Here is a 24,374-nt window from a genome sequence, read left to right on the forward strand (position 1 = left end):
GTTTTCAGCCGCTAAAGCGGCGATAATTTTAATGCCGTTCCTTGATAATATGCCCCAAAGTTATCTCAGTGGACCAACTCAAGAGAAGGAAATGATAACATAACTCATAAAAAGGACTTGGTTAACAAGCAGAAAATGAAAGCCTATACAGACAAGAGGCAAAATGCAAAGAGCTTTGAGTTTGAGAGAGGAGATCAGGGATTGCCCAACAAAGGCAAAGGAAGAAACCTGATGCTTCACATGATGCTGAACCTTTCCATGTAGTGTCCACCAAAGGACATATGGTGACTGCCCAGTGTCCGGGAAAGTCTGTTACCAGAGACTCTTCTCACTTTCTGCATTTGTTTCATCAGTCTTCTGATGGAGATGGTGATGGAAAGACTGTACCTGAAAACTCATTGACTGCTTTCATCTTTTCACCGTCTTCAAACATTTCTGACACTGAAGATGACAGCTTCCAGTAACCAGATCAGGTTGAATATTCAAAGCGCCAAGAAGGTTGTTTTTTCAAGAGATGTAATTTTACATACATATTTATATAGTGGTTTGCGAAAAAATTCTATTTGTTATCTAACAGAAGGGGAGATGCAGTTTATTGTGAGTTTTATGACAGAACCCTTTTGGCTCCTAATGGACTCTATAGAGCTGTGACTTTGGTGTCTGAGCGGAACAGAATTAAAGTTTGTTTTAGAATATTACGTTCGCAGTTACCTGCAGAAGAATAAAGATGTTTAATACTAGGCTGTGTGTGTGGTGTAGTCATTGGTGGATACCCAGGTTGGGGAGGACACTACACAAATGAAAACAGTGCTGTGCTTTAGTGAAAGAAAACAGAGTGGCAGTGAGCCACTCTGTAGTAGGCCTTTAGTAATGTCTTTTCTCAGCCATGTCTGGGCTGGGAGCAGGTCAAAATTAGGGGAGAGGAGGGCTCTAAATAACCCTCAAAGTCCCTCCCTCCTATTTCTAATAGATCATCCCACTGTAGCTACCTTTAGGGAGACCTGGCTGCCAGCCAATAGAATGTTGGCATTTATTCATTTGATTGCATTTTTAAAGGGATAACAGAACATAACTCCAATAGTTGACTTGTTAAATATATTCAGAACTGCCAATTTTATTGAGTAATTATGAGAAAATATGCATGCCAATCTGGGGAGTCAGATGATTTTTTTTTTAATTAAGCTGGCACGCCATTTAAAAGTTTGAAGACCATTGCAGTTGGAGTATTGTCTAGGTTTGAGGGGCACATTTTATGCTGTCTAAAGACAGTTCAGAGGAGGGCTGTCAAACTGATGCAATTACTACACAAGATAGTCAATGAAGAGACATGCAATGAGGTAAACATGTATAGTTCAGAAGAGATTAAGACCCAGAGCTTTCACATACCTCATGGGTGTAATTCAGTAGATTTGCCAAGCATTTTGCTGTGGAGGTGTGATTTGAGATCATTAGAAATGTCTTATTGGAGTAGTAGCAGGACCTGATGGTTAAATTTCTATATCTTCTGTCTCACAGTATTTTTGGGCTCGGATTTCTTGTACACAGTTTGTGGTATAATTGTGCTTGTAATACCTAATTCGAAAACGTTTCCACACTGATTCATTGTGGTGTAGTCTGAGGCTAGTCTGATTTTGAGGAACAAAAGACACTTAGCATTATTGGGTTCAAGGGTGTGATTACTTGCTTCCCTCTTGGTAAACAACAGGTAGATTTCCAAGCAGCAGCAGTCTTTCCACATGGGTTCAACCAGTCCCAGGTTTTGGGTAACGACCCATTACATCCAGTATTCTTCTCAAGAATCTCAACAATGTTTTGGAAGATTCTGATTCTTGACGGTGGAGATTTGTAACCCCTTGACTTCACCACGGAAGTGGAGTACATCCCTCTGCTCACCTAGTGGCACAGACTACAACCCACCAAACCCCAAATAAGCCCCTTGCTTTTCTCTCCTCTGGGCTAATGAAAGAGTGATTCTTCTCTTCACCTCAAAGTGGAGAACGTCATCTGATGAAAGCAAATCAGCAGATAATCTTCATTCCTTCACACAATGAATCTGCTTTTAGAAAAAAAGTTTACAAATATCAATTTGAGATTGTAGAGTTTTGCATATTTGGAGCACGATGTGCTCCAAAATCGATATGGACCAGTTTCAGGGTATCATGATGGATTTAACCCAGATCTCTTTATTGGGGGTGAGAGTTTGAAAGGTTTCAGCACTCCGTCCATCCTCTTATTGTGTTTGCTATGTTTGCCCTAAGTGGCCAAGGGTATGACCAGACGTGGGACCCTTGCAGTAGTGAAAAACAAACAAATTCCTCACTGCCATGGCATTTAAAACTTAAAAGTACATGTCCAACGTTTTAATTACAATGCACCCTGCCCTTAAAGCAGTTTGTGGCCTACCTTAGGGGAGACTTGTCTGTATTAGAAAGGGAGTTTTATGCTTGGCAAAGGAGTTGTATTGCCAAGTTGAACTGGCAGTTTAAAACTTCTGGCAGGCTCTAATGGCAGGCCTGTGGCATATTTTAAAGGCTGCTTAAGTGGGTGACACAGGAAGTGCTGCAGTCCTGCTAATAGCATTTAATTTACATGCCCTGGGTATATAGTATACCCAATAAATCAATCAGGTGTAAGTAAATTTTACCCTGTTTTAGTGTAGAAGCACTGACCCTTTAGCTCTGGTTCGCAGTGGGAAAGTGTCCAGAATCCTAAGACAAAAAAAACGAATTCAGAAAAATTGGAGGTGTGAAGGCAATCCTACAGAGATGTTCAAGTCCAACAGCAACCCACCAAACGTTTCTCATGAGTTGTGGCCAGGCTGGCTGCTGCAGATGCTTGGTGTGATCCACAAGGGCGCATGGCTGGTGAGGGTCAGGTGAGGGCTGAGAGGTACGGTGAACATGGCAGTGTCCGCAGCATTGGGTGAACTCCTGTGTATAGGAGTCATGAAACTGTTCTGGAGAGAATGCCAGGCTGCAGAAGCAGCGCAGCCAGATTAGTGGCGCAGCATTCCTGCTGAGATTTACATGCGACAACATCAGTGCAAGTGGACAAACTCCTCTGCTGCTGCAGGTGCACCAGCCGGGCAGGGCAGCAGTGTTTGTGCACAGCAAGATGGCCCCAGTCTTGCGTGATGCACCAAAACAACACCATACATGTTGCATCTTGCAATACGGTGGCCATTTTTAAAGTATACACTACATTGTTTTCTATTTTGTTAACGTCTATTTGCTGCTATTACCTTTGCCAAGAATGGCACATTTTAAAGGTTCTCGGCGTTAACAAAGTCAGTAGCATCATCCTCAAAGCATTGCCATAGTAAGACCTTTTGGTATTGACAAAATGTGTTCAACAATGTCAGGGTACCCGGTTTTACAAATGAATTGGCCCTCATTTCTGCAGAGCTTTTCAAACAATGAGATAGGCATTGTAATATAGCATATTTAATTGTGAAAGCCACACAGTAGTCGTTTTGAACTCCTCGGCGAATTCAGTGGTTAATTAAAAAATAAAATAAGGGGTTCAAAGTCTTAGGGGCCATCCACTGGCGCTGCCAAATGCTGGCATTTCCTAGTCTTGATTTCGCCTCGTGCATCTTTGTTCTGCCATCCTGCATTTGCTGTCTCTTTATCTCGTACATGTCAGGTTTTTCATCCATGCTTTCTCCCTCTATAACTGTTTACCTATGTTTCTACGCCTCCATTCACGATTTTCTGCTTTCTCTTTGTTTGCTGTAGATGAAAGATGAAAAATGAGTCTAAGTCCCCAAAAATAAGTGCAGGTACCCACCACCTGCAACCTGTCACACAAATTAAGTGTGGGTGAATTGCCTAAGCTCTTAAAATGAAGCATTCATTTAACCAGAGATTTAGCATGGCCTTATCAAAATATGCTTTTATATCAAATGGAATTTCACGTTTTAGAATTATCCTCCGTTTAAATATTATATCATTATTTTTTCTTAGTCAGAAATTATCGTATTTCATTCATGTTTTGGAGAAATATTTCTGTTAAAACACTTCTGATACAGAACATACTGAGGCCACTGATAATCTTATCACAAAAAGCGTCCATATCAAACCTTAAATGTATATTGTTAACAAATTAATATTGTTGGTTGTTCTTTCATTAGGCTCCAAGTCACAGAACTGTCTATGGAACACCATCATGGGTGGACTTAACTTGAAAGAGAAACCGAAACCTGTAATGGTCAGTGACACCAGAAGTCCAGAAGAAATTTTGGCTGATGAATTGCCGCAAGTGGACAGTCCTGATGCATTGGCGAAAACATCCATCAGGTTTGGTGGCTTTGCACCCATATGTTTATTTGCATAGGCTCCTGCTAAAGCTAGGTTGGCCAGTAAGTGTTACCCGGGGGTAACTTTACTGGAGCCATTTTGTTTGTATTGTGTGAGCTATAAAAATACTGTGCAGGATTCTTGTATTACATGAATGCGCCACATTAATGTTTTGGAGGGGCGTGCAATGATTAGGAGTCAACAGATCTTATTCAATTAAGTGGTATCAGCCATTCTCGCAAATGTGCAATGAATAGCATATACCTTCTTTATAATGACTGCAAATCATGTTATACACAGTGAGAATACTGACAGCGGAGTGTCTTGTTTGCAGTGAGGATAGATCAGAGACGCGTCATACATGACGATGTCAAACTTGTCTGCTTTTGGATTGAAGATCTGCCTATTTGGCTGTAATTAATTGCTGAGAATCTTCATTCCTCCGACCATTGCTCTTTCGCATCACACTCCTTACAATGAGAGTGAGGTCTACACCCTGAGACTGACCCTGAGACTGACCCTGATTCCTCCTGCTACTAAAGACCACACTTGAGAGACTTATCATTGCATGAGGTTCATCAGCATAAAACCGTGCATGTCTTCCTGCAGACCCTAGCACAGGGTCCCAGCATCCTTACAGCCCATGTGGCATACATGCTTGTACATGAAGTAGGGGCATAAACCGTGCATGTCTTCCTGCAGACCGTAGCACAGGGTCCCAGCATCCTTACAGCCCATGTGGCATACATGCTTGTACATGGAGCAGGGGCATAAAACCGTGCATGTCTTCCTGCAGACCCTAGCACAGGGTCCCAGCATCCTTACAGCCCATGTGGCATACATGCTTGTACATGAAGTAGGGGCATAAAACCGTGCATGTCTTCCTGCAGACTGTAGCACAGGGTCCCAGCATCCTTACAGCCCATGTGGCATACATGCTTGTACATGAAGTAGGGGCATAAAACCGTGCATGTCTTCCTGCAGACCGTAGCACAGGGTCCCAACATCTTTGCAGCCCATGTGGCATACATGCTTGTACATGGAGCAGGGGCATAAAACCGTGCATGTCTTCCTGCAGACCCTAGCACAGGGTCCCAGCATCTTTACAGCCCATGTGGCATACATGCTTGTATATGGAGCAGGGGTAAACCATGAATAGGATTCTACTAGGCCAGCCCTACCTCCTCAATCCACAGAATAGGTGGCTGGCGATGCATCCGCATTGGGTGCAGAACGTTTGCCCACTATTTTGAACAGAAAATAATTTAAAAAGAAAGCCCATTAAAATACTGCACAGTCTGTCCTGTGTTGATTCTGTTAAAAAAAATATTATAACTACTGGAGAAAGCACAGAAGCAAAAACACCAAGACATCAATCCCCACCTCCTAGCACATATAAGTTCAACACATATCTGGTTGTGAAGCAGGGCCATACTTCCCCTCAGGAGTAGGAGGTGGAGAATCAACACCAAATTGTACAGAAATGACCTTACCATGGTCGTTCTTACGAATATCTCTCTGAGCTACAGGCAGTCTCTCAGTCAGTCCACCAAGGTTATAGCCACCACTAATCTGTGAAATTATCAAATAATGAGCATGCACGATAGGGCCTGACATAGGTTGTAGAAAAAAAGTGCTGTTGCCTGCATCCTTGCAGCCTCAGAACAAAAACAGAGTTTGTAGTGTGGAGAAGATCAAGTAAAGGAAGAAGTAGAAGAGGGAGAGCTCCCTTCACCCAACATGTAGAGCCTCTTCAGGCGATACTGCCACACTGCGCAAGGTTGAACTAAAACATGCAAAACCCCCACCAATTCCCAGCAGCCCTTGAGATGCTGACCTGGAAGGACTTCATGACTACTTGCTGCCGTCATTGCCTGGTGCAGCTCTCTTTGAGTGTGGTTGGAATGTCGCTAAAGCATGTATACCAAGAGTTTGACGTGTAAACTTCTGCTACCATTCTTTTCGCAGTTGTGGCCACCCAAACACTTGTAAAGAGTGGAATTGGAATAGGGTCTATGACGAATACGTCTCAAACCTTCGTCAAGAGACAGAGTCACATCCAGGCAAGGGTTGGCCATGCAATTCCGGTGAACTCATAGTGATTTGGGTCAGCTTAAGGCCAGACTAGCAACCCTGGTAGTCCCCTCAAAGCAAAGGGTAAGCATTGACCACCGGTTTGACAAACTAAGGGAAGGCTACAGGTCTGAGAATGCAAGACATATATGGTCCTCATGTCCCAGAAGGGAGTACCTCTAAGTCACTAAGGGCCACACCCACCTGGGGCTCCTAACACATGAGTCTGACCAACAGCAACATGATTGGATAGTTAGGCTCTGAGGGAGACTAACAAAAACAGAAAAAAGATGTGTCACAGGCTCATTTCATGGAGTAACCCTTGATTAGGGATAAAAAATTTTAGGTAGTCCGCCTTGTGACCAGTCTCTGGACACTGACACTAATGATTATCAATGGGATATGGTGTGAAAGACACAAGCGGACGCAGTGGTCCTTTCAGCTTCACCGGTATGGTACTGGTGATGTACAGTTTAATTATTATTTTTCATGTTTGCGGTGTTCTACAGTTCTTTGCACCTTAGCATACTAGGTTTATGTGTTTTCCATTCCCGATATCTAGAGGTTGTTTGTGTACTTTTGATTCGCTGACGTCCACATCAGGTGCCAACATTTCCCTCTTGGTAGCTATCATGTTTTTTGTAATCATTACTCATACTGTCACTTCGCAGTTTTTACGTACGCTTTTGAATATTCATACCCAGTATGTTGTCTAGGTTACTTTTCAACTCATTGTGAACACATTTCTCCTTCTGGCATTTACAAGGCACTCTTTCTGTCTTTTGAGACCTAATGGTTGCCCCCATGTCTGTTTTGTGCTAAGGCATTTGTTGGTTGTATTCATTTTTACTATCTAGCTGGTGGAGTCCTTCCTTTTACTACCATGGTTGTCTAATTTGTCGCCACTGCTTCTCGTGTAAACATACATGCAAGTAGATTGTTTGTGTCAATTGTCCTGATTTGCTGCAATTTGGGACTTGCTTTTACATATTGTTTGCTTTTACATCCTGTTTGCTTTTATATTCTGTTTCAAGCACACAAAAAGAGTGTTTGAATACTTCTGCGCTTCCGCGTGGTATTGCATATAGATGTGAACAACAGCGGGTAGTCTGATATTGAAAGAGTCTTTATTTGCTCCACAATCTATTTATCTAAAAACTCTGCAGTCTCAAAATAGTAACACTACGTTTTCTGCACCGCGAAGTCACTGGCATTTGTTATGATTGTTTTATTTGTTTGGTTTCTTTGCTGACGTGGTTTTTAACAGTTCTAAGTTAGGTACAAATTATGCACCTCTCTGTGCGTTTGTTCACAAACAAAGTCATGAGTTAATGATAGGGTGTGCGGCCGACATCTATCTGTCTGTCTGTCTTTTTATCTGTCTATCTATCTTATCTATCTATTTTTCCATCCATTTATCCATCCATCTATCAATCCATCTACCTACCTACTCACCCACCCAACATCCATCTATCTATCTATCTATCTATCTATCTATCTATCTATCTATCTATCTATCTATCTATCTATCTATCTATCTATCTATCTATCTATCTATCTATTGAATCAATTTTATATGTGCATGCAATATATCCATTAAGCTTGTTATATTCGGGATTAAAGCTATACAAATATTAACTTTATTGTGAAGTGAACATAATTGCTATACACAATATTATCATTCTTCAGTTGTTGTGTGTAATACTTTTCAATACTCTAGTTTCTTACAGCATGAGTCTTTTTTTTACTGATGTGTTGGCAAGAGAGAGTGCAGAATATTGGGGTGCTTTGAGTTGAAAAGGAAACTTATGCAAGCGTTATCTGATGTCAAGGGAAAACCTTCCATATGCTTATTTGGTGTATTCCTTTAACCTTTCATTTTCAATACAACACTCTGTTAGAATATGAATCTTCTCACTGATATGTTGACAAAAGAGAGTGCAGAATTATGTGGCTATTCTCTTCACTGAGTGGGTACACTCTCCTGCTGTTTGAGCTGAAAAGAAAACTCATGTGCAAAACTTTGATGACATTACCTGATGAGAAGGGGAATGCCTTCTATGTGCGTATTAAGTATGTGCTGTTTAAGTATGACTGTTACTAAAGTTGCCATGAGAATTTACATACCTGAGATATGAAAGTGAAGTGCGTTGTGATGTTTACATTGAGTCTAGTATAGCCATCTAGACAAAAAGCACACCATTTTTGACACTGACTAATAACGACAAATTCTGTCTATTTCTAGTTCCTAGTTTATGCTTGACACAGGGATGCACTTAAATCCCAAAGGACTTTGGAAAACAGTTCAATTGTATTTTATTTGATATTACTCTGTAAGCTAAAAGCCATCCTTGGTATAGGTGACTTGTTTTCCATGTCTCAATGTAGAATATTGCTATAGTTCAGAATGTTTCCATGTAGATATTGTAGTATGTTCTTCTTTGTGAAGGTGACAATCAATCAATCAATCAAGGAATTTGTAGAGCGCACTACTCACCCGTGAGGGTCTCAAGGCGCAGGGCGGGGGGGGAAGGGCGTGCTGCTACTGCTCGAACAGCCAGGTCTTGAGTAGCCTCCTGGATGTTAGTAGGTCTTGGGTCTGCCGTAGGAGGATGGGGAGGGTGTTCCAGGTCTTGGCGGCGAGGTAGGAGAACGATCTGCCACTGAAGGTCACTCTTCGGATGCGGGGGATGGTGGCGAGGGCACGGTCGGCGGAGCGGAGCTGGCGGTTCGGGGTGTAGAAGGTGAGGCGTCTGTTGAGGTATGCTTGTCCGGTGTCGTGGAGACAAGACACAGTAGAAGTGAGAAGAAGGAATCAGCTTGTCAGTGTGAATGAAAATACCCATAGGAATCACCAATATGGAGTCTGTCTTCAAAACCTTGTGAAAATGCGTAATGCACTGGCTGGTACTGCCACATAGATTATATGGGGGAAGTGTCTATTCTCCCATTAAGGAATGAGTCCTCAGAGATCAAGAACAGCTACTTATAGTCCTTCTATCATATGTGGCAGGACTTTTGTATGATAATAATGCATGTTACATGCAAGACAAGCTTCATTGCATGTAAACATGACTGCGTTTAATATCAGATGATCTATGCAATAAGAATATGGCCTAGAAAAACAAACAAACTGCATGAATGGCAATGCTAACAAACGCGCTCAATCACCGTGTTTTGTTTAGAAGCTCCACATCTTCTGATACTGTTCAAACTAAGAGGACAGAGAAGGATAACCTTCCACTTCTCTGATGCACACAGTGCAACTGTAGTTGCACGAGATCGTTTTGTAGAGATAAATCTTGGAAGGAAGGAGGAAAACGTAGCATTAATTATGGTATACTTCTGCATCAGAGCATTCTTCGAAGAGAGGTGCCGAATAACCGAGTTCTGACACCTGACCACAACACAGCATACGATATGCGGGGAAGCTGTCCATCACTTGGCCTCATTTAGGGTTTGTGAACATATACAGCCATATAGCTATATAGCTGAAGACATTATGGATTCTCTGGGTAGGGAAAAAATTAACAGGTTAGGTATGTGTGATGAAATATGATTGGGGTCCAACTAACATTCACCCTAATTTGCATGTTATCTGCTAAGTTATTTATTATAATTATGATTGTTCTGATACACATGATTTGTAGACAAATACTGCAAAATAAATAATCACACAATAGTAAATTGACAGCCATTGTGTGTGCATACTGATTTGATGTGCAAGGGAAGGGCTCCAAGTCATCATCCCCTGCAGATTAGGGATTCTCTGGCAGGCTTGCCTGACTCTTAACCTTCCTCGTCTGATACAGCATACCTCAGTAGGGGAGGAGTGAGAGGCACCTGCCAGTTCTCCTTTTTTCTGAAAATGTGCGATGGCAATAATATTAGGCTGATCATGACAGCTGTACCACTACAAAACCAGTACCACCTCAACACGGGCATTACATAAATGGCTTCTGCCATGCCGTATAAAAATTGCTGACAACATCCTGCACACCACCACCAAAGATTCTGGGATCAATGGAGGCAGCCCTGCAATCTCCAAAATTAAACTGGTCAATGGATGGACCTCTTTTTGGCTGTGTAGCCGATGGACTATTACAAGGTCCGTAAGGACTATGACTACATGTTTTTGGTTACAACCTGCGGTTGCTCTTGCATTCCACCTTCAGATTTACTCATATCTTGTGTTTACAGAATGACAAGGGCTGTTTGTGTCAGGATTATTAATTGTTCTAAGTATGGAGAGAAGATTGTACCTGGAGATGATGCCCAAGTTGCCACATGTTTAAAATACTAATTACTGGTGAAAAGGCTAGGGCTAGCCTGATGTCCGGGTCTTGATGGAATGAGTCGACCCATGAGAAAGGGAAAGATTATGAATGTATAGAGTCAGCACTCTGCAATGAGGAAATGTAGGGTCTGTGCCAGTTCAGTCTCTATTATTCAATGTGATTCTTACACTTATAAATTCAACTTGAAAACCAATTTGCACATATTTACTTAATGTAATATAGAAACATATTAACGTTCATTTTTGTTTCAAATAATATCTTGAGTGATTTGCCTTGGTCTAATATATTGGTTATGTCCATCTACCAATTTCAACACATCGCCCTTCGTAGAAACTGAAATGCCTTCACCAGTGTAATGCCCATTGTGTCTTTAGTTATGAATGACTGATTATCACACTAATGTGCCAACTCTTGTTTACTTCTTGTGCAGGTGAGCCCTAAGAGCTGTGTCAAGGTTGTCTTTGTATCTCCTTTGTTTCATGTGAGCTATCTGTAATCATCTATGTTCTACCATTGAGGCAAGGATGCAACTATTTACAGTGGCGGGTCATTCGGCTTCAGCATGTAATACAGATTGCTGGTTATTGCTTGGATCATCAAATAGGAGAAACATGTCTACTATCCCACACCTGAAGCTATGCTTGTGACCAGAATTGATGTGTTGGCAGATTGCCTTTGCAGCAACATAAGTGCTGTGTGAAGAAAAGTACATCTTTTTGAGTGGTCCCCACCGATGCATTTTGTTTTCACTGGGTGTACTGACATTTTTACTCTGTGCACTGGGAGGCTCTTAAAGAGCCCCCAGTGCATGTGCTCCAACCCCCAAAGCATTGTAGCAAATAGTTGAATTCCAATTGGAATGTCTGACCCTTTAGTAAGGCGGCAGTAAAATGGTGCACAAAGTACAGTAGTGGCATGATAGTCAGATGCTACATGTGGTCTGCTGTCTGATCTTATGTCACCCACACGTGACTTTAAAAAGATGGAGTTAGGACTACCATTGAAGGCGTGAGTGATGGAAGCCAGAACTGCACCCAGCATGCAACTAGCACATGATGAATGAAACTGTTTACGACATCAACTAAGTCACCCTTAAGTGGTGAATTGGAGGTCTTGGTGAACAATGCTGAAGGGGAGACATGCCAAATATTGCGATTGGCATGTCCGTGCTGTTACAGGATTAATTCATTGAACATGCTGTGGTAGCTTTTTCTTTAAGGTAAAATCCTACTAGTGAATAAAAGTCATACATTTCAAAAGGTAGCATAGGAAATAGCTAAATAAATCAACTATACACAATCATAACATTTATCAAAATGATGAATATAATTAAAAGATTATTTTATTAAGACTTTTTTTATCTAGCTGAAAGCTACATTGGTATTACATTCAGTTCCTTCTTCAGTTGACAGCAAACAGTCTGCTGGAATTCAGGAAGTAATTAATTACATGCCTTCCACCCCAAACGATCTTGGAATATATAAGAGGGGAGTATACAGGAACAGCAAGTGGGTGTTTACTACAGGCTGGGCCAGTTAGTTGGCATGTTTATGTGAGAGTGCTTTATTGTGAGGAAGGCCTTTGGCGATGGCCTATTTCCCGTTACACTGCCTCTACAATTAACATGTGGGCACCAGGCCTTAAAACAAGCCAGGGCTGGCTTCTACAACTGTTCCTTTACTTTTATACGACAAACCCTTGCTGGGAGTTGAGAGTTCCACAGTCCACACACTGATTCTGGAGTCCTGACGCTTTAAAAGACTACCTGAGCAGGGATTTCTGTGGTTATTTCCGGTAAAGGCAACAGGAACGTCTATAAAAGAAGAATCATTTAACTGTAGGCTATTTTTGTGACTGGTTAGGAGTGATTAATCACTTTGAGAACGTTTTCCCACCCCCAACATACCATGAACAGAATACAAGTTGACTTGGGAAGACCCAAAGAGGGGAAATCATTTTACTATTTCTGCCTAGACAGAGGTCCGAACCTGTCCTCCCTTTGTACTCAAGGAGTAGAAGGGCTTCTTTAGGGCCAGATCTGGCCTCCTGGGGTCCCAAGACATAAAGGGAAAGAAGGGACTGTTATTTGTGTAGAACATTAGACCAGTTGGTACTTGGAACTGTACAGGAGTCCTGGCTGAAAAGAGTGGTTGATCTTGTCTCCCACTAATGTACCTGCTGTGGTTGCTCCCTGTTAGGATTGAAAGCTTGGGCAGTGATCAGGAGAAAGAAATTCAGCATTCAAGAACATTTTGACCTATGGAAGAGAGGGAGAAGGTGCCGAGATCACACAAGAAATGTACAAGCTTGGCTTGCATGATTTCTTTGTTGGTCTTACTCAGAACGTTTTACCGTAGTGAAAGAAGCTTTAATGGGACCTTGAAGTGAGAGTATCCAACCTCATGGAGTCATTCCTGACTGTGGCTCTCATCCTTGTCCCACTGGAGGATTTCACGGTCCAGAATTGTTTCTAAATTATTTCTAAGTTTGAAGGTAAAATATGAAAGCTGTAAATGGCAGTAAAGTCCTCTCAGTGGCAAAACGTTCTCTGTGGCTATGTTTTGCAAGTTTGTCTCACTCTAATCTTTTGATACATAAACTGAAGGCTTCATTGTAACCTATCATTCAGTGAACATAATAACTTCATATGATACTACCCAGGAATGGAGTCTCACATTGTCCCGCAGGACTATCTGGAATTCCACGCCTCCTACTTCAGAAGGTAATATTTTTGAACTAGGTGTACCAGTGGACGGCTTCTGACCAATATTTGATTATTGATTGCAGTAGGCCTGAAAATGTTGATTGGAATCCATTTCCTTTGGTTTTTGATTGGAATCCATTGCCTGCTCCCATTGACTTCTATTGGTACTGATGTTTTCTTGACACTTTTTAATTTTTAAATTGGCCTTATTCTAATCTTGACCATTTTGGTGTCTTTTTGTTTATTGATTTTTTGTAAACTGGCTTTGAGAATTGTATTTAGGTTTTTTTACTTTCATTTTATTTTGGCACTGCTTGAATGCTTAAGCCTTATTTCCCTAGGGGAAAGCCTGCTGTTCTGTGTCATTGCTACTAAGAGCTATGCCAAGATTTTCTCAATACAAATGTGTTTTAAATAACAAAGCACTAGAACAATACTCTGCTGTGAGCGTGCCTCCAACTAACATTCAAGTATATCAAACTGCACTTTCTCGCTTTTTTAAAATCTGTGTATTCATTCAGATTCCCTTCAACTGTGGGATGTTTGTTTTTCTGATTAGCAATTTTGCAGAAGAGTCTAAATATTATATGCAAGCTTTATTTCTGATTCTTCAGACTATAAAATAGGTGTTTGGAGAAACACCCGAGGAAATTTGCCAAAACTTTGCACCAGTTTGTATCACAAAAGTGACACAACCCCTGAACAAAATGTTATGTTAGGATTTACTTTGCTATGCAAATACTGATTTGTGTTGGAAAGTACGCTAACATAGCATAAAGTAGAACTATGCGCTACCTTTTATTAATTTGCATGCAGGGAGTATGCGGTGGATGGTAGATGGGCATTTCCATGCAACCAACAATGGGATTTGACACAAATCCCTATCAACCGAAAAAGGAAGGCAGGGATTTGTGTCAAAAAAACTATACCTCTTCAAGGCAGGCATAACATGTAACAATATTTTCTTTTCTCATTACCTTTCAATGTTTGCATGTGGGCTGTAATGTGCAGCACACATACAACTTTTTAACTAAGCCTAAGCATAGGTTGTTCTTTTGGAAGGGTACCCTTGTAGTACAAAACCTTTGCTTGACATCATGCATACTCCCTTGCACTTCAGTTTAAGGGTGTGTACATTGGCACAAGGCAGCCAAAAGTGCACCAGCGCTAAGGTTTAGGAGCAATGCGCTGTTCTGTTCTCTTCCTTGGATAAAAGGCAGCGCATCAACTTTGGTTGCTGTTCTGTGTCATGTCACTTTTAGTAAATTTTCCCCACTGTCTACGATACAGGCAGTGATTCCTTAATGCTTATGTTTCTTGTATGCATGATACCTCAAAGTTTTATTAGTGTGTTAAACTGCACAGTTTTGTTTTCTTTTAAAAGGCAACATGCAGTCTTACTGAGACGATAGCATTTATTTAGCAAGCTCATATCTGTTTTTGATAACTTTCAGGACCGCATAATTACCCATATAATTATGCCTTTAGCTTTCAATATTTAGAAAGCTAGCAAGAATTTATATAGGACTAAGAAACTAATCCCGTTTAAAGATAGTATGCTGTTTAAAAAACGTTTTTACTCTACTTGACAGAATATTCTCTGAAATTTATTTGATTTTGCTTATTTGCTTTTTGACTGTAAAATAATTTTTCCCGGGAAATTGTCGCTTTTTCTTGTACATTTCATTCGGATGTATGACGTTACAACGCATGCTGTTACAACGCATGCTGTTACAACAAAAGTTTTACAACGCGAGTGCATTGACAACGCAGGACATTACAACGCAAGTCTTTACATCGACTTGCACTAGATGGCATGCTAACATTAAAAAAGTGTAATTTACTATTCCAACTCCAGTCCACGTAACAGTAGGGAAGGTGTTGGGATAGTAAACTACACTATTTTTAATGTTAGCACGCCATCTAGTGCAAGTCGATGTAAAGACTTGCGTTGTAATGTCCTGCGTTGTCAATGCACTCGCGTTGTAAAAGTTTCGTTGTAATGGTAGTGCGTTGTAAAAGTTGCGTTGTAAAGGTTGTTCCCCATTTCATTCTATTGACTGTGGGTAACTAATCAGTTGAGATTGTCTCATAAATCACCATAATGATTATTTGGGTAAATTTAGGGCCTTATTACGACAGCGGGGTGGAACCGCCGCTTGCTATCATGTTGGTCAGGAGACCGACCAACAAGTAGGTGGAGGTCCGACGGCCCATTTATGATGGGACCGCCGACTGGCAGTCGGAAAAGTGCTCTTTAACATGGTGGCTTGTGCTGTGGCTCTGGAAAAGGGCTGCAGCACAAGTCGAAGTGTAAAAGAGCACTTTGTACACATCCATGCACCGTGTGCCATGCACCATGTGGTGCATGGCACACGGTACATGGCTGTGCGTGTGGGCACTACATGTTCCCCCGGCCACTTTGCAGTGGCCCATGAGGGACGAGGACCCTATTTAGGGACCCCAAAGTCTCTTTCTGACATCCTTTTCATGGCGGTGGGACCATCATAAAAATGCTGTTAGAAAGGGACATCATAATCCCGATGGCGGTGCCTGACTCTGCACCACCGTCATTAGGGATTGCAATTCCGACCACCCCCGTAGGGATCAGTAGATCCTGTCGTACGTGGCGGTCTGTCCCCTGTCCACTAAGGGTCTGACCGACTGCATCATAATGCGGTGGTTGCACCAAAGGGCTGACAGTCGGGCGGACCGCCACCTGTCAGTGGCAGTCCGCCCGACATCTTAATTAGACCCTTAGTCAATGTCATACTCCTGCTACCTACTTATACTACCTCCTCAGTAGCTGTCTGATGACATAAACTGACTGGTTTGTTCCTCAGTATTCAGTGCTTCCTACAAACACAGAGCATGTGGAACTGGAATTTACTGTGATTAACAATGAGCATTCTCAAGCATAATCTGTATTTACTGCATTCTTTTTTCCTATATCAGATGTTGGGCCAGATTTATGAAAAAGTAGCTACGCTGCATTCATGGATTCACATCTGTGTGCGGGTGCATATTTATTACTTGTTGCCATTCACTATTATTCCCAGTGGTACTCAGGGAAAGCTGTACCAGGCGCAGGTTTCCAGGCCTACTAGTGGGAATGTCAGCTAACTCTTTCAGCAGGCTCCTAATCCTTATGTGGCGTGTTCTCCATAGTGGAGAAGTCCATTCAAGGTGAATGGAGCCTCTGTGGAAAATGCATACATGTATGTTCATAGTTAAAATAAAGTTATGGTTACAAACCAAAACCTCAAAGCCAGGAAATTCACCAGTTATGGTGCCCGTTTATTTCAATTCTATAGTTGGACACAACCTTTGAGACGCCTTTGAAGTTTCGAAAAGCACAGTATTCGGATCATCAAACTATGTTTCTCTTTCTTTACTATGTATTTACTCTGGATTTAAAAAAACTTAACTGATTATTTTATTAGAACCTAGCAACTGTATTGTTGTAATGTGTTAGACTCCAGAGATCTTCAATGAGTTTCATAGCCCATTGTGATGATGAATAATGAATAAATGTGATTGCTGTAAAAGCTCACAAGAAATAGAAGTATGCTTTGGCCTTATGATCAAAGTTGGGAAGTAGAATGATTTTAGTTGGTGTGTTATTTGGGGTATGAAGTAGTCAATCTATAATTTTATCTTGAATTAACATACACTCAATTCACATATTTCCTGGTGCAACATGACACACATTTGAGTGAATGAATAAAGGCATTTATATAGCGCACAGCTCTTCAAAAGAGTGTATCGGCGCATCAAAGGCCCAGAGAGCAACCAACTACACCAACTTCGATTACAGAAGAGAAAGAGAGAAAGGAAGGAAAAAAGAAGGAGCTAAGGGAAACTCAATTATTGATTAAAAAGCAGAGTATTGAGGAGCTTCCTAAAAGTAGCTAAATCCGAAACCGCTCTCAATGAAGCGGGAAGCACATTCCAGACCTGAGCACCGAGAAACCCAAAAGAGGAGCCACCTGATCGGGCATGAGATATTCTAGGAACCGCTACCAGATTCATAGAGGAGGATCATAGTGGGTAATCCTTCTACAAAGGTACCTAGCACCCTTTCCGTGAAAGGCCTTAAAGAATAACACCATAGCCTTAATTCTGATTCTATTTTTTACTGGGAGCCAATGGATTGCTCTGAGATGGGGGGACATATGAGTCCTAGCTTTCAGCCTGAGAATGGCTGTGGATCGGCATTTTGTGCCACCTGCAGATGCTTGAGGAGTTATTTTGGGAGGCCAAGATAGAGTATATTCACGTAGTCCAATCGTGAAGTATTCAATGCCTGGACCACGGATTTCCTGGAGTCTAAAGACAAGAGTGGAAGGAACTTCCTCAGCATCCTAAGGAGTTCAAAGTACGTTCCCACCACTGATTATAACTGGTCCTTCATAGATAGGCAATGGTCTATCAAGATGCCTATGTTCTTTACCGTTGGTTGTGCGGCAAGAGGTGGAGACATATCTTCTGGCCACCAGAGTCTCCAATCATCTGGCGGTGGGGTGCCTAAAAAGATCATTTCCGACTTTTCTGGATTGCATCTGAGCTGGTTTATTCTTAACCATGCAAATACTTTTGAGAGGCAGGTTTTGATCTTGGCTCCCTCGAAACGCCTACCTTTGTCAAAAGTGAAAAGGAGCTGTGTGTCGTCAGCGTATGAAATAATTTTTGTTTCGTATGTCTCCGCCAGGACAGCTAGAGGGGACATATAGAGATTGAATAATGTGGGGCTCAGAATGGAACCCTGAGGGATCCCCATCTATTTCACTATCACAGGTGCTTTTTGTGCCTATTTTGTGCATAACAATTCTGTCTTTTTCTTTTTGTTATAGTTTTATATAGCGCAAACAAGACCCCAGACATCGGGTATCAGCTCGCTTTACATAAGCACCAGTTTTGTTACAGATTGCCACATAAAAAAAAGTTTTGTTTGTTTGTTTTTGTTAGGCACGGGGAGATTAAGTGATTTGCCCAGAATCACAGGATGTTGAGCGTCGTTACCGAAACTCGAACCCGGTACCCCAGCTTCGAGGTCGACCGCTCAAGCCGTAAGGCTACATCCCCTCCCCTAATCTTCTTCTTCACGTGATATTCTGCTGAATCCAGGGTTATAGGAAATCTTTCCCCGATCTTCATCGTTTTTAAAATGATATTCCAACTGTTTCCTTAAAAATGTGAATTTGGACATTGCACCCCAGATGAAAGGCCACCCCCACTCCCTAAAAATGTGTGACTACTCTTAGCAACCTTAGAGGGGGAATGGTATGTGCATGGATGCCCATGTTATGATGGTAAACCAGATTGTTTATCTATAAAGGGCACTGCATTCTCATAAATCCTGAAATCCGATGGAGACACTGGAGAAAAATAAACTATGTAAAGAACATCTTTCAGATGCCGCCACTGTCTCATTTGCATAAGCCTGAAGGCATAGAAATCATTTCCAAAGGAGAAGGTCCGAGGGCAGAGGGCTTGGCATAAACACAACAGTTTACAGAGTCTTCAGAGGACAGGCGTGCAGCAGGACTACTGCTGCTGATCCCTCCTACCGTGTTTGAACCCAGAAACTCGATAGTCCAGACAGGAGGCTGCCATACTTTACTTTGCTGGTTCTGTGGTAGCAATACGCATCAAAACAGTAATGTTTTTTTGTGATTGGTTTTATGCTGTTCCGAATATTGATTTCAGGTGTAGTAGAATCCCCAAATTTAGTTTTCTGCGTCATGTATACTGAGAAAATAAGAACACATCTTTGGTATTATTTTCTTTTATTTGAAGTCATGTGCAGGAAAAGAAAGACAGCCGACACGTGTTTCGCCCAGGGGCTGAAAAGCCAGGGCTTTCTCACGGCAGGAAATTCTCTTTCGGTTCGTGTCAAATATGGATTCCAAAAGTCGCACGGATAAAGCCTCGAGTAACAGGTCCAGATGCGGTCTTAAGAACTATGTAAAGAACATCTTTCAGATACTTCCACTGTCTCATTTACATAAGCCCGAACGCATAGAAATCATTTCCAAAGGAGAAGCTTCGAGGGCAGAGGGTTTCTGCATAAACACAACAGTTTACAGAGTCTTCAGAGGAGAGCCGTGCAGCAGGACTACTGCTGCTGATCCCTCCTTCCGTGGTTGAACCCAGAAACTCGATAGTCCAGACAGGAGGCTGCCATACTTTACTTTGCTGGTGATGTGGTAGCAAAACGCATCAAAACAGGACAGGGTTGGTTTTCCATGGGAGTGCCCTAATTTTTATGGGAAAACACTGGCCACTCTCTAACAGTTGAACTCTGCCACCTTGAATGACTCCCCAGTGCAGGGATTTCTGATGAATGAATACAGTCAGAGTAAGCCACTGAGGCTCCCAACAAAATGAATGAACCAAAAGGTAAATCTCAAGTCAGACTAGACCAGTATCGGTGGTGTTTCGACATTCTAGGTGGCTTCTGGGGGCATCATCAGGAATAAATGTTTAATGAGCACAAAAAGATTCTGTAAAATAAAAAGAAACAGAAAGAGATATTTAAAAGGAATCGCAGCACTACTGAAGTGGCACAATATATTTAAGCTAAGTAAGCTATAATTATATTCATTTCTTAGGAATTTTCAACACATTGCTGGTGAGTGCAAATGAGCGACGTGTGGGTTATTCAAACAATGTGCCATAGATAATGATCACGCCCTGTGTGAAAAGTAAATCTTTGATAACATAGAATATCTCGTGAAATCTGGGATTTTCAGAGCAGCAATTTCCATTTCATTGTTCCTGTTCTTAGTACCTTGAATAGTGAAACTCCAGGAGGGCCTATTGTCTTGATATTTCTCTTAATCATGTTTTAAGTAATGGCCTTCTTTATAAAATCACACTTCTTACATCAACCTTTGGTGTCATAGGCCACCTTTGATTATCACAGAAAACATCCTAGTTAAGTGCTGTTCAGTATCAGTTTCATGACATGTTTTTGCAGAAGTTCAACTAGAGGAACAGTAATGTGCTTTGGGTCGTGTTTACCGTGGAAAGCACTATGCAACTATTCTACTCCTCTATGGTTTCTAGAGCCATGGCAAGTCTGAGAACGTTTGTAAACCGCACTGTTTTAAACTTACTATTTTTTTGGGTAAACGAAAATGTATCATCAGGTTCTCTCAGATGTCTATGGCTGCCTGTTGCATTTATACTGCCTGAGGCCTCCATTTCACATATTTCTGCAATAGTGGTTAAGGCTTTATTGGTGTATTAAAGGTCAGAGGCCCAGCTGTGGTTTTGTATGCGGTGCAAGTATACTGGGATAGTCAACAGTCCATTCTGAACTATTCGCAGTATTTCTTGTTCTTTCAGAGTGGCTGGTCAGTAGAATCACATTCCTTACGTGTATGTCATGTTACAAAACTCATATGATTTGTACTTTTGTTGAACACCTTTAAACTGGCCCATGATCCACACACCGTACTTATAGGTACAAATTAAACGTGTGTTTCCAAGTCAGTGGTCTTCCAACATTGTTATTCCAAGCCCACCCATTGAACAAAATGTTTGGGGGTCAGGCCCCCTTCAGACACTTAAAAGGGCAGGTCGAGACTAGGGTAAGAAGGCTAACTAAATCACTAGGTCAGTGGGAATTCCTCTGGGCCAAGGCCCCTACCAGGTCCTCTTACTAAAGTCTCATCCCAGCCTTCTCTGCAAACCACCAACCCGACCTGTAATTAAAACATCCTATGCTAAAAGCCCCACAGATTTGCACCCAGGCTCATTCTCCAGAGCTCTTCATCAGACATCCTCTACAAAGCCCACCACAGACCTCCTCTGCGAAGCCCTACCTCGACTTTCTCTGAAAAGCACCTACAAAAGCATCACTGATGCCCCATTCTACTAAGCACAATTCAGACATTCTTTACAAAGCCCCACCCAGACACCACTCTGTAAAGCAGTATTTAAGGCCCTCATTATTAGGGGTGGGCGGAATTTGCGTAATCGCGTTACGCAAATCTCCGCGAAACGGTAAAAAATCTCCGCGAACACGCAGAAATTCCGGGAACACGCGGAATTGCTTGTTCGCGATACTTTTTTCCTGTTCGCGATCGCTGTTTGCGTGCTCGGGGTGAAATATCTCGCAAACACGCATATTGAGAACGCGAACAAGCAAAAAATTTTGCGAAGTCGCAGAACGCAGATTTTTGGGCAATTTCGCGATCTCCGCGGAACGCGAAATTACCCAAATTCCGCAAATTCCGCGAACGGAACGGAATTTACCGCCCAGGCCTACTCATTATGCCCCATTCAGGGCCCCACCATCCCTGCTAAAAACCCAATCTAAAACTCCTCTTCAAATGTCCATCCAAAACACTTCTGCAAAGTACCATTGTGGTATCTTCTTTAAAACCACAACCAGCACCCAGGTTCAGAGTCCCATCCATACTTTTTTGCAAAGCCGCTGCAGAAAGCTATATCGTCACAACTCTACATATTTTGCCCTATTAGGGTCACTGGAATCATGTGATTGTGTGGCTGCTGCGTTTTCCACATAATTATGGATTTGCCACAACTGCCCCCAATTCATCATCTGCTGTATAATCTGCAGATTTTAACAAAAAAATGTTTTATAGCTCAAATGGATCAAATGTTATTAAAAACGCAGCAACAAGATGTTGCCACACAGTCAGATTACATGGGTCTTAGCCTGCTAGGAGAGAATGATCTTCTCTTACTTTGCACTGGGTGGGAGAGCAAGTACAGTGTAACGTGGTGCAGTGCAGTGAAGTATGTCGATTGCAGAAGAAGAATGCACAGCAAAGACTAGGGCCACTGAAATTATGCGGCAGGGGAGGATGAAATTATGCGGCAGGGTTAAATCAAATATTTGGCAGGAAAAGGCAAATTATGCGGCTTTATGCTGTACATTTTGTGATCGTACTACTTCATTATTTAGTCATTTTTAAATTCAACACGGTCTGGGCATTCGTTGTATCTCATTATCACCAGTTTAGCACCCAAATGTAGCAATAAGCTACAGAAAGGTGACCCATCAACCTTTGCAAAGGTACTTCCACTGTGTGGCAACACGTGTCATTGCAATTTAACCACTTTTTGACCGTTCGAGCTAGAAACAATTTTTTTTTGTTAAAATATGCAGATTATGCAGCAGATGATGGATTGTGTGGCAAATATACAATTAGGTGAAAATCGCCGCAGCCGCACAATCGCATAATTCCATTGGCCCTCGGAAAGACCCCTGTCCATTAGGTGGTAGTATTGCAGGGTCTTATGGTTTTAGGGAAGAGTGGTCTTCTGCTGTGTTACAATTTGTTAAAGAGTCTATTCAGGGCAGAGTGGTTGCAGGGCAGTGTGTCTAGGGAGGAGGAGGGAGGCAGGGAACATACCCTGGCTGATTGGCGCTTGGATTTCTGGGTCTTGGGGTGCTACAGGAGAATGATGCTATGTTAGCTACCTTTGGGTGGAAGATGGGGTGCAGGCGGGTGGGTCAGTGCAGTGTTGTGGGTCTGTGGGGGCGAGGGCATCGCAGGCATTCTTGCTGGAGGGGGCACGGGCACATTTTAATGAGTGAAAAGGGTAAATTGTAAGCGAGTGAATTAATAATAATGCTTCTGTGGGGGAGGTAAAATAGCGACACGAAAGTTAGCAGGAGTGTGTGTGGGAGGGAGTACAAAGGAACTTTGCCTGCTGCAAGTGCGACCGTGACTCTTTCTCTTAATAGTGCTATCGAAACGGCGTCTGCTGTATTCCACAGAAAAAAACAAATAATCATGAAGTTACGTTTGGTATTTTTTTTTTATTAAGTGTATACAGATAGTACGGTCACTGTGCAGCACTGGCACACAGGGTATTACACTGTTCACTTGTTCTGTATTGACAAGTGTGAGAAAGTGATTTTTTTAAGTGCTGTCTATGCAGAGCAATGTTGTTGTTAATTGGGTTTATATTCGATGATGCACTCCTTATACCTGTATTCCTTATACCTGACCCACCATCTTTATGCTATAACATATATGCTTGTTAATGACTTTGTTAAGTAGTTGTGTCTACTGCATTAGTAAATAGCGGGTGGTTTGAATGTATTTGATTTTGACAAACAACCTAGTACTTTGGGTGCTATGTAGCCGGTGTTCCACAAGAGGGCACACGGCGTTCACAAATACCAATCGAAATTCAAGCATTTTACTGGAAATCCAAAGAAGTAGTTGGGCAGATATGCAGGATAACTTGAAGTCCCTCGGAGATTGTGTAATTTATTTTACTGACACTCATTCTGTAGTTTACATTTTTTAACTTGCAGCTTAATCTTTAAACGCCCGTGCAGTATATCGCAATGGGGTGTGGATTAAACATATTTCATTTGTCAATCTGCTGTGTTGATGAAACGTTTTGTTTAAATGTGTGTTTTAATAACTCTGTATAAAAGCACGTGGTCAGTTTGAGAGTGATCTGATGTAATCATCTCTCCCCCAATTAACCTCCTTCGTTCTCCAGATATATTCATCCACGCGCCCTTGGTAAAAATCTTGCACACTGCTGGTTTGTAGACGAAAAGGAAGGTTTCCTTCAAATAAAATACCTGGACACACGATATTGGTGTTCGAAACTGAAACATAAACATTTATGTAAAAGAGTCGAGTAACACCAACCCTAGACTGCACAAGGGAAGCACTAAATTAATTTAACGTGCTTGTCTCGGTGCTACTTAAAGGTAATCTATTTGTCATGACTAACGAACTTCCCTCGGCAGATTGCATTGATTGGCCCTTTTCAGAGCACCTCTAAATCACCCTGAGTGCCCATTGGACAGACAGCTCGAGGGCCCTGGCCTCGAGGTGAGGCGGAGGGCGTCTAATAATGCGGGTTATTGATGTCAGTAGGGTAGTTCTAATGGAAGCAGGTCACTGGACAGGGTCACAGAGAGAGCTGCCATTCTTCCATATGAGGTCGCTGTCCATGACGTGCTGCAGAGTTAGGACCGAATGTTTGATTTTA

The 24,374-nt window shown here is 41.9% G+C and overlaps 1 protein-coding gene across 4 annotated transcripts in view; it reads left to right on the forward strand.

Moving 5' to 3' along the window:
* Nucleotides 1-24,374, forward strand: part of PDE1C (phosphodiesterase 1C) — a 1,636,609-nt gene that overhangs the window by 288,343 nt on the left and 1,323,892 nt on the right. For all 4 annotated transcript variants that reach the window (XM_085607521.1, XM_085607513.1, XM_085607514.1 and 1 more), the window contains exon 3: nt 4,133-4,298. In XM_085607521.1, coding sequence (XP_085463647.1) covers nt 4,133-4,298 — 166 coding nt within the window. The remainder of the gene's footprint in view (nt 1-4,132; nt 4,299-24,374) is intronic.

The sequence above is a fragment of the Triturus cristatus genome, chromosome 5_2 (assembly GCF_964204655.1).
Source record: "Triturus cristatus chromosome 5_2, aTriCri1.1, whole genome shotgun sequence".
Taxonomy (NCBI): Eukaryota; Metazoa; Chordata; class Amphibia; order Caudata; family Salamandridae; genus Triturus; species Triturus cristatus.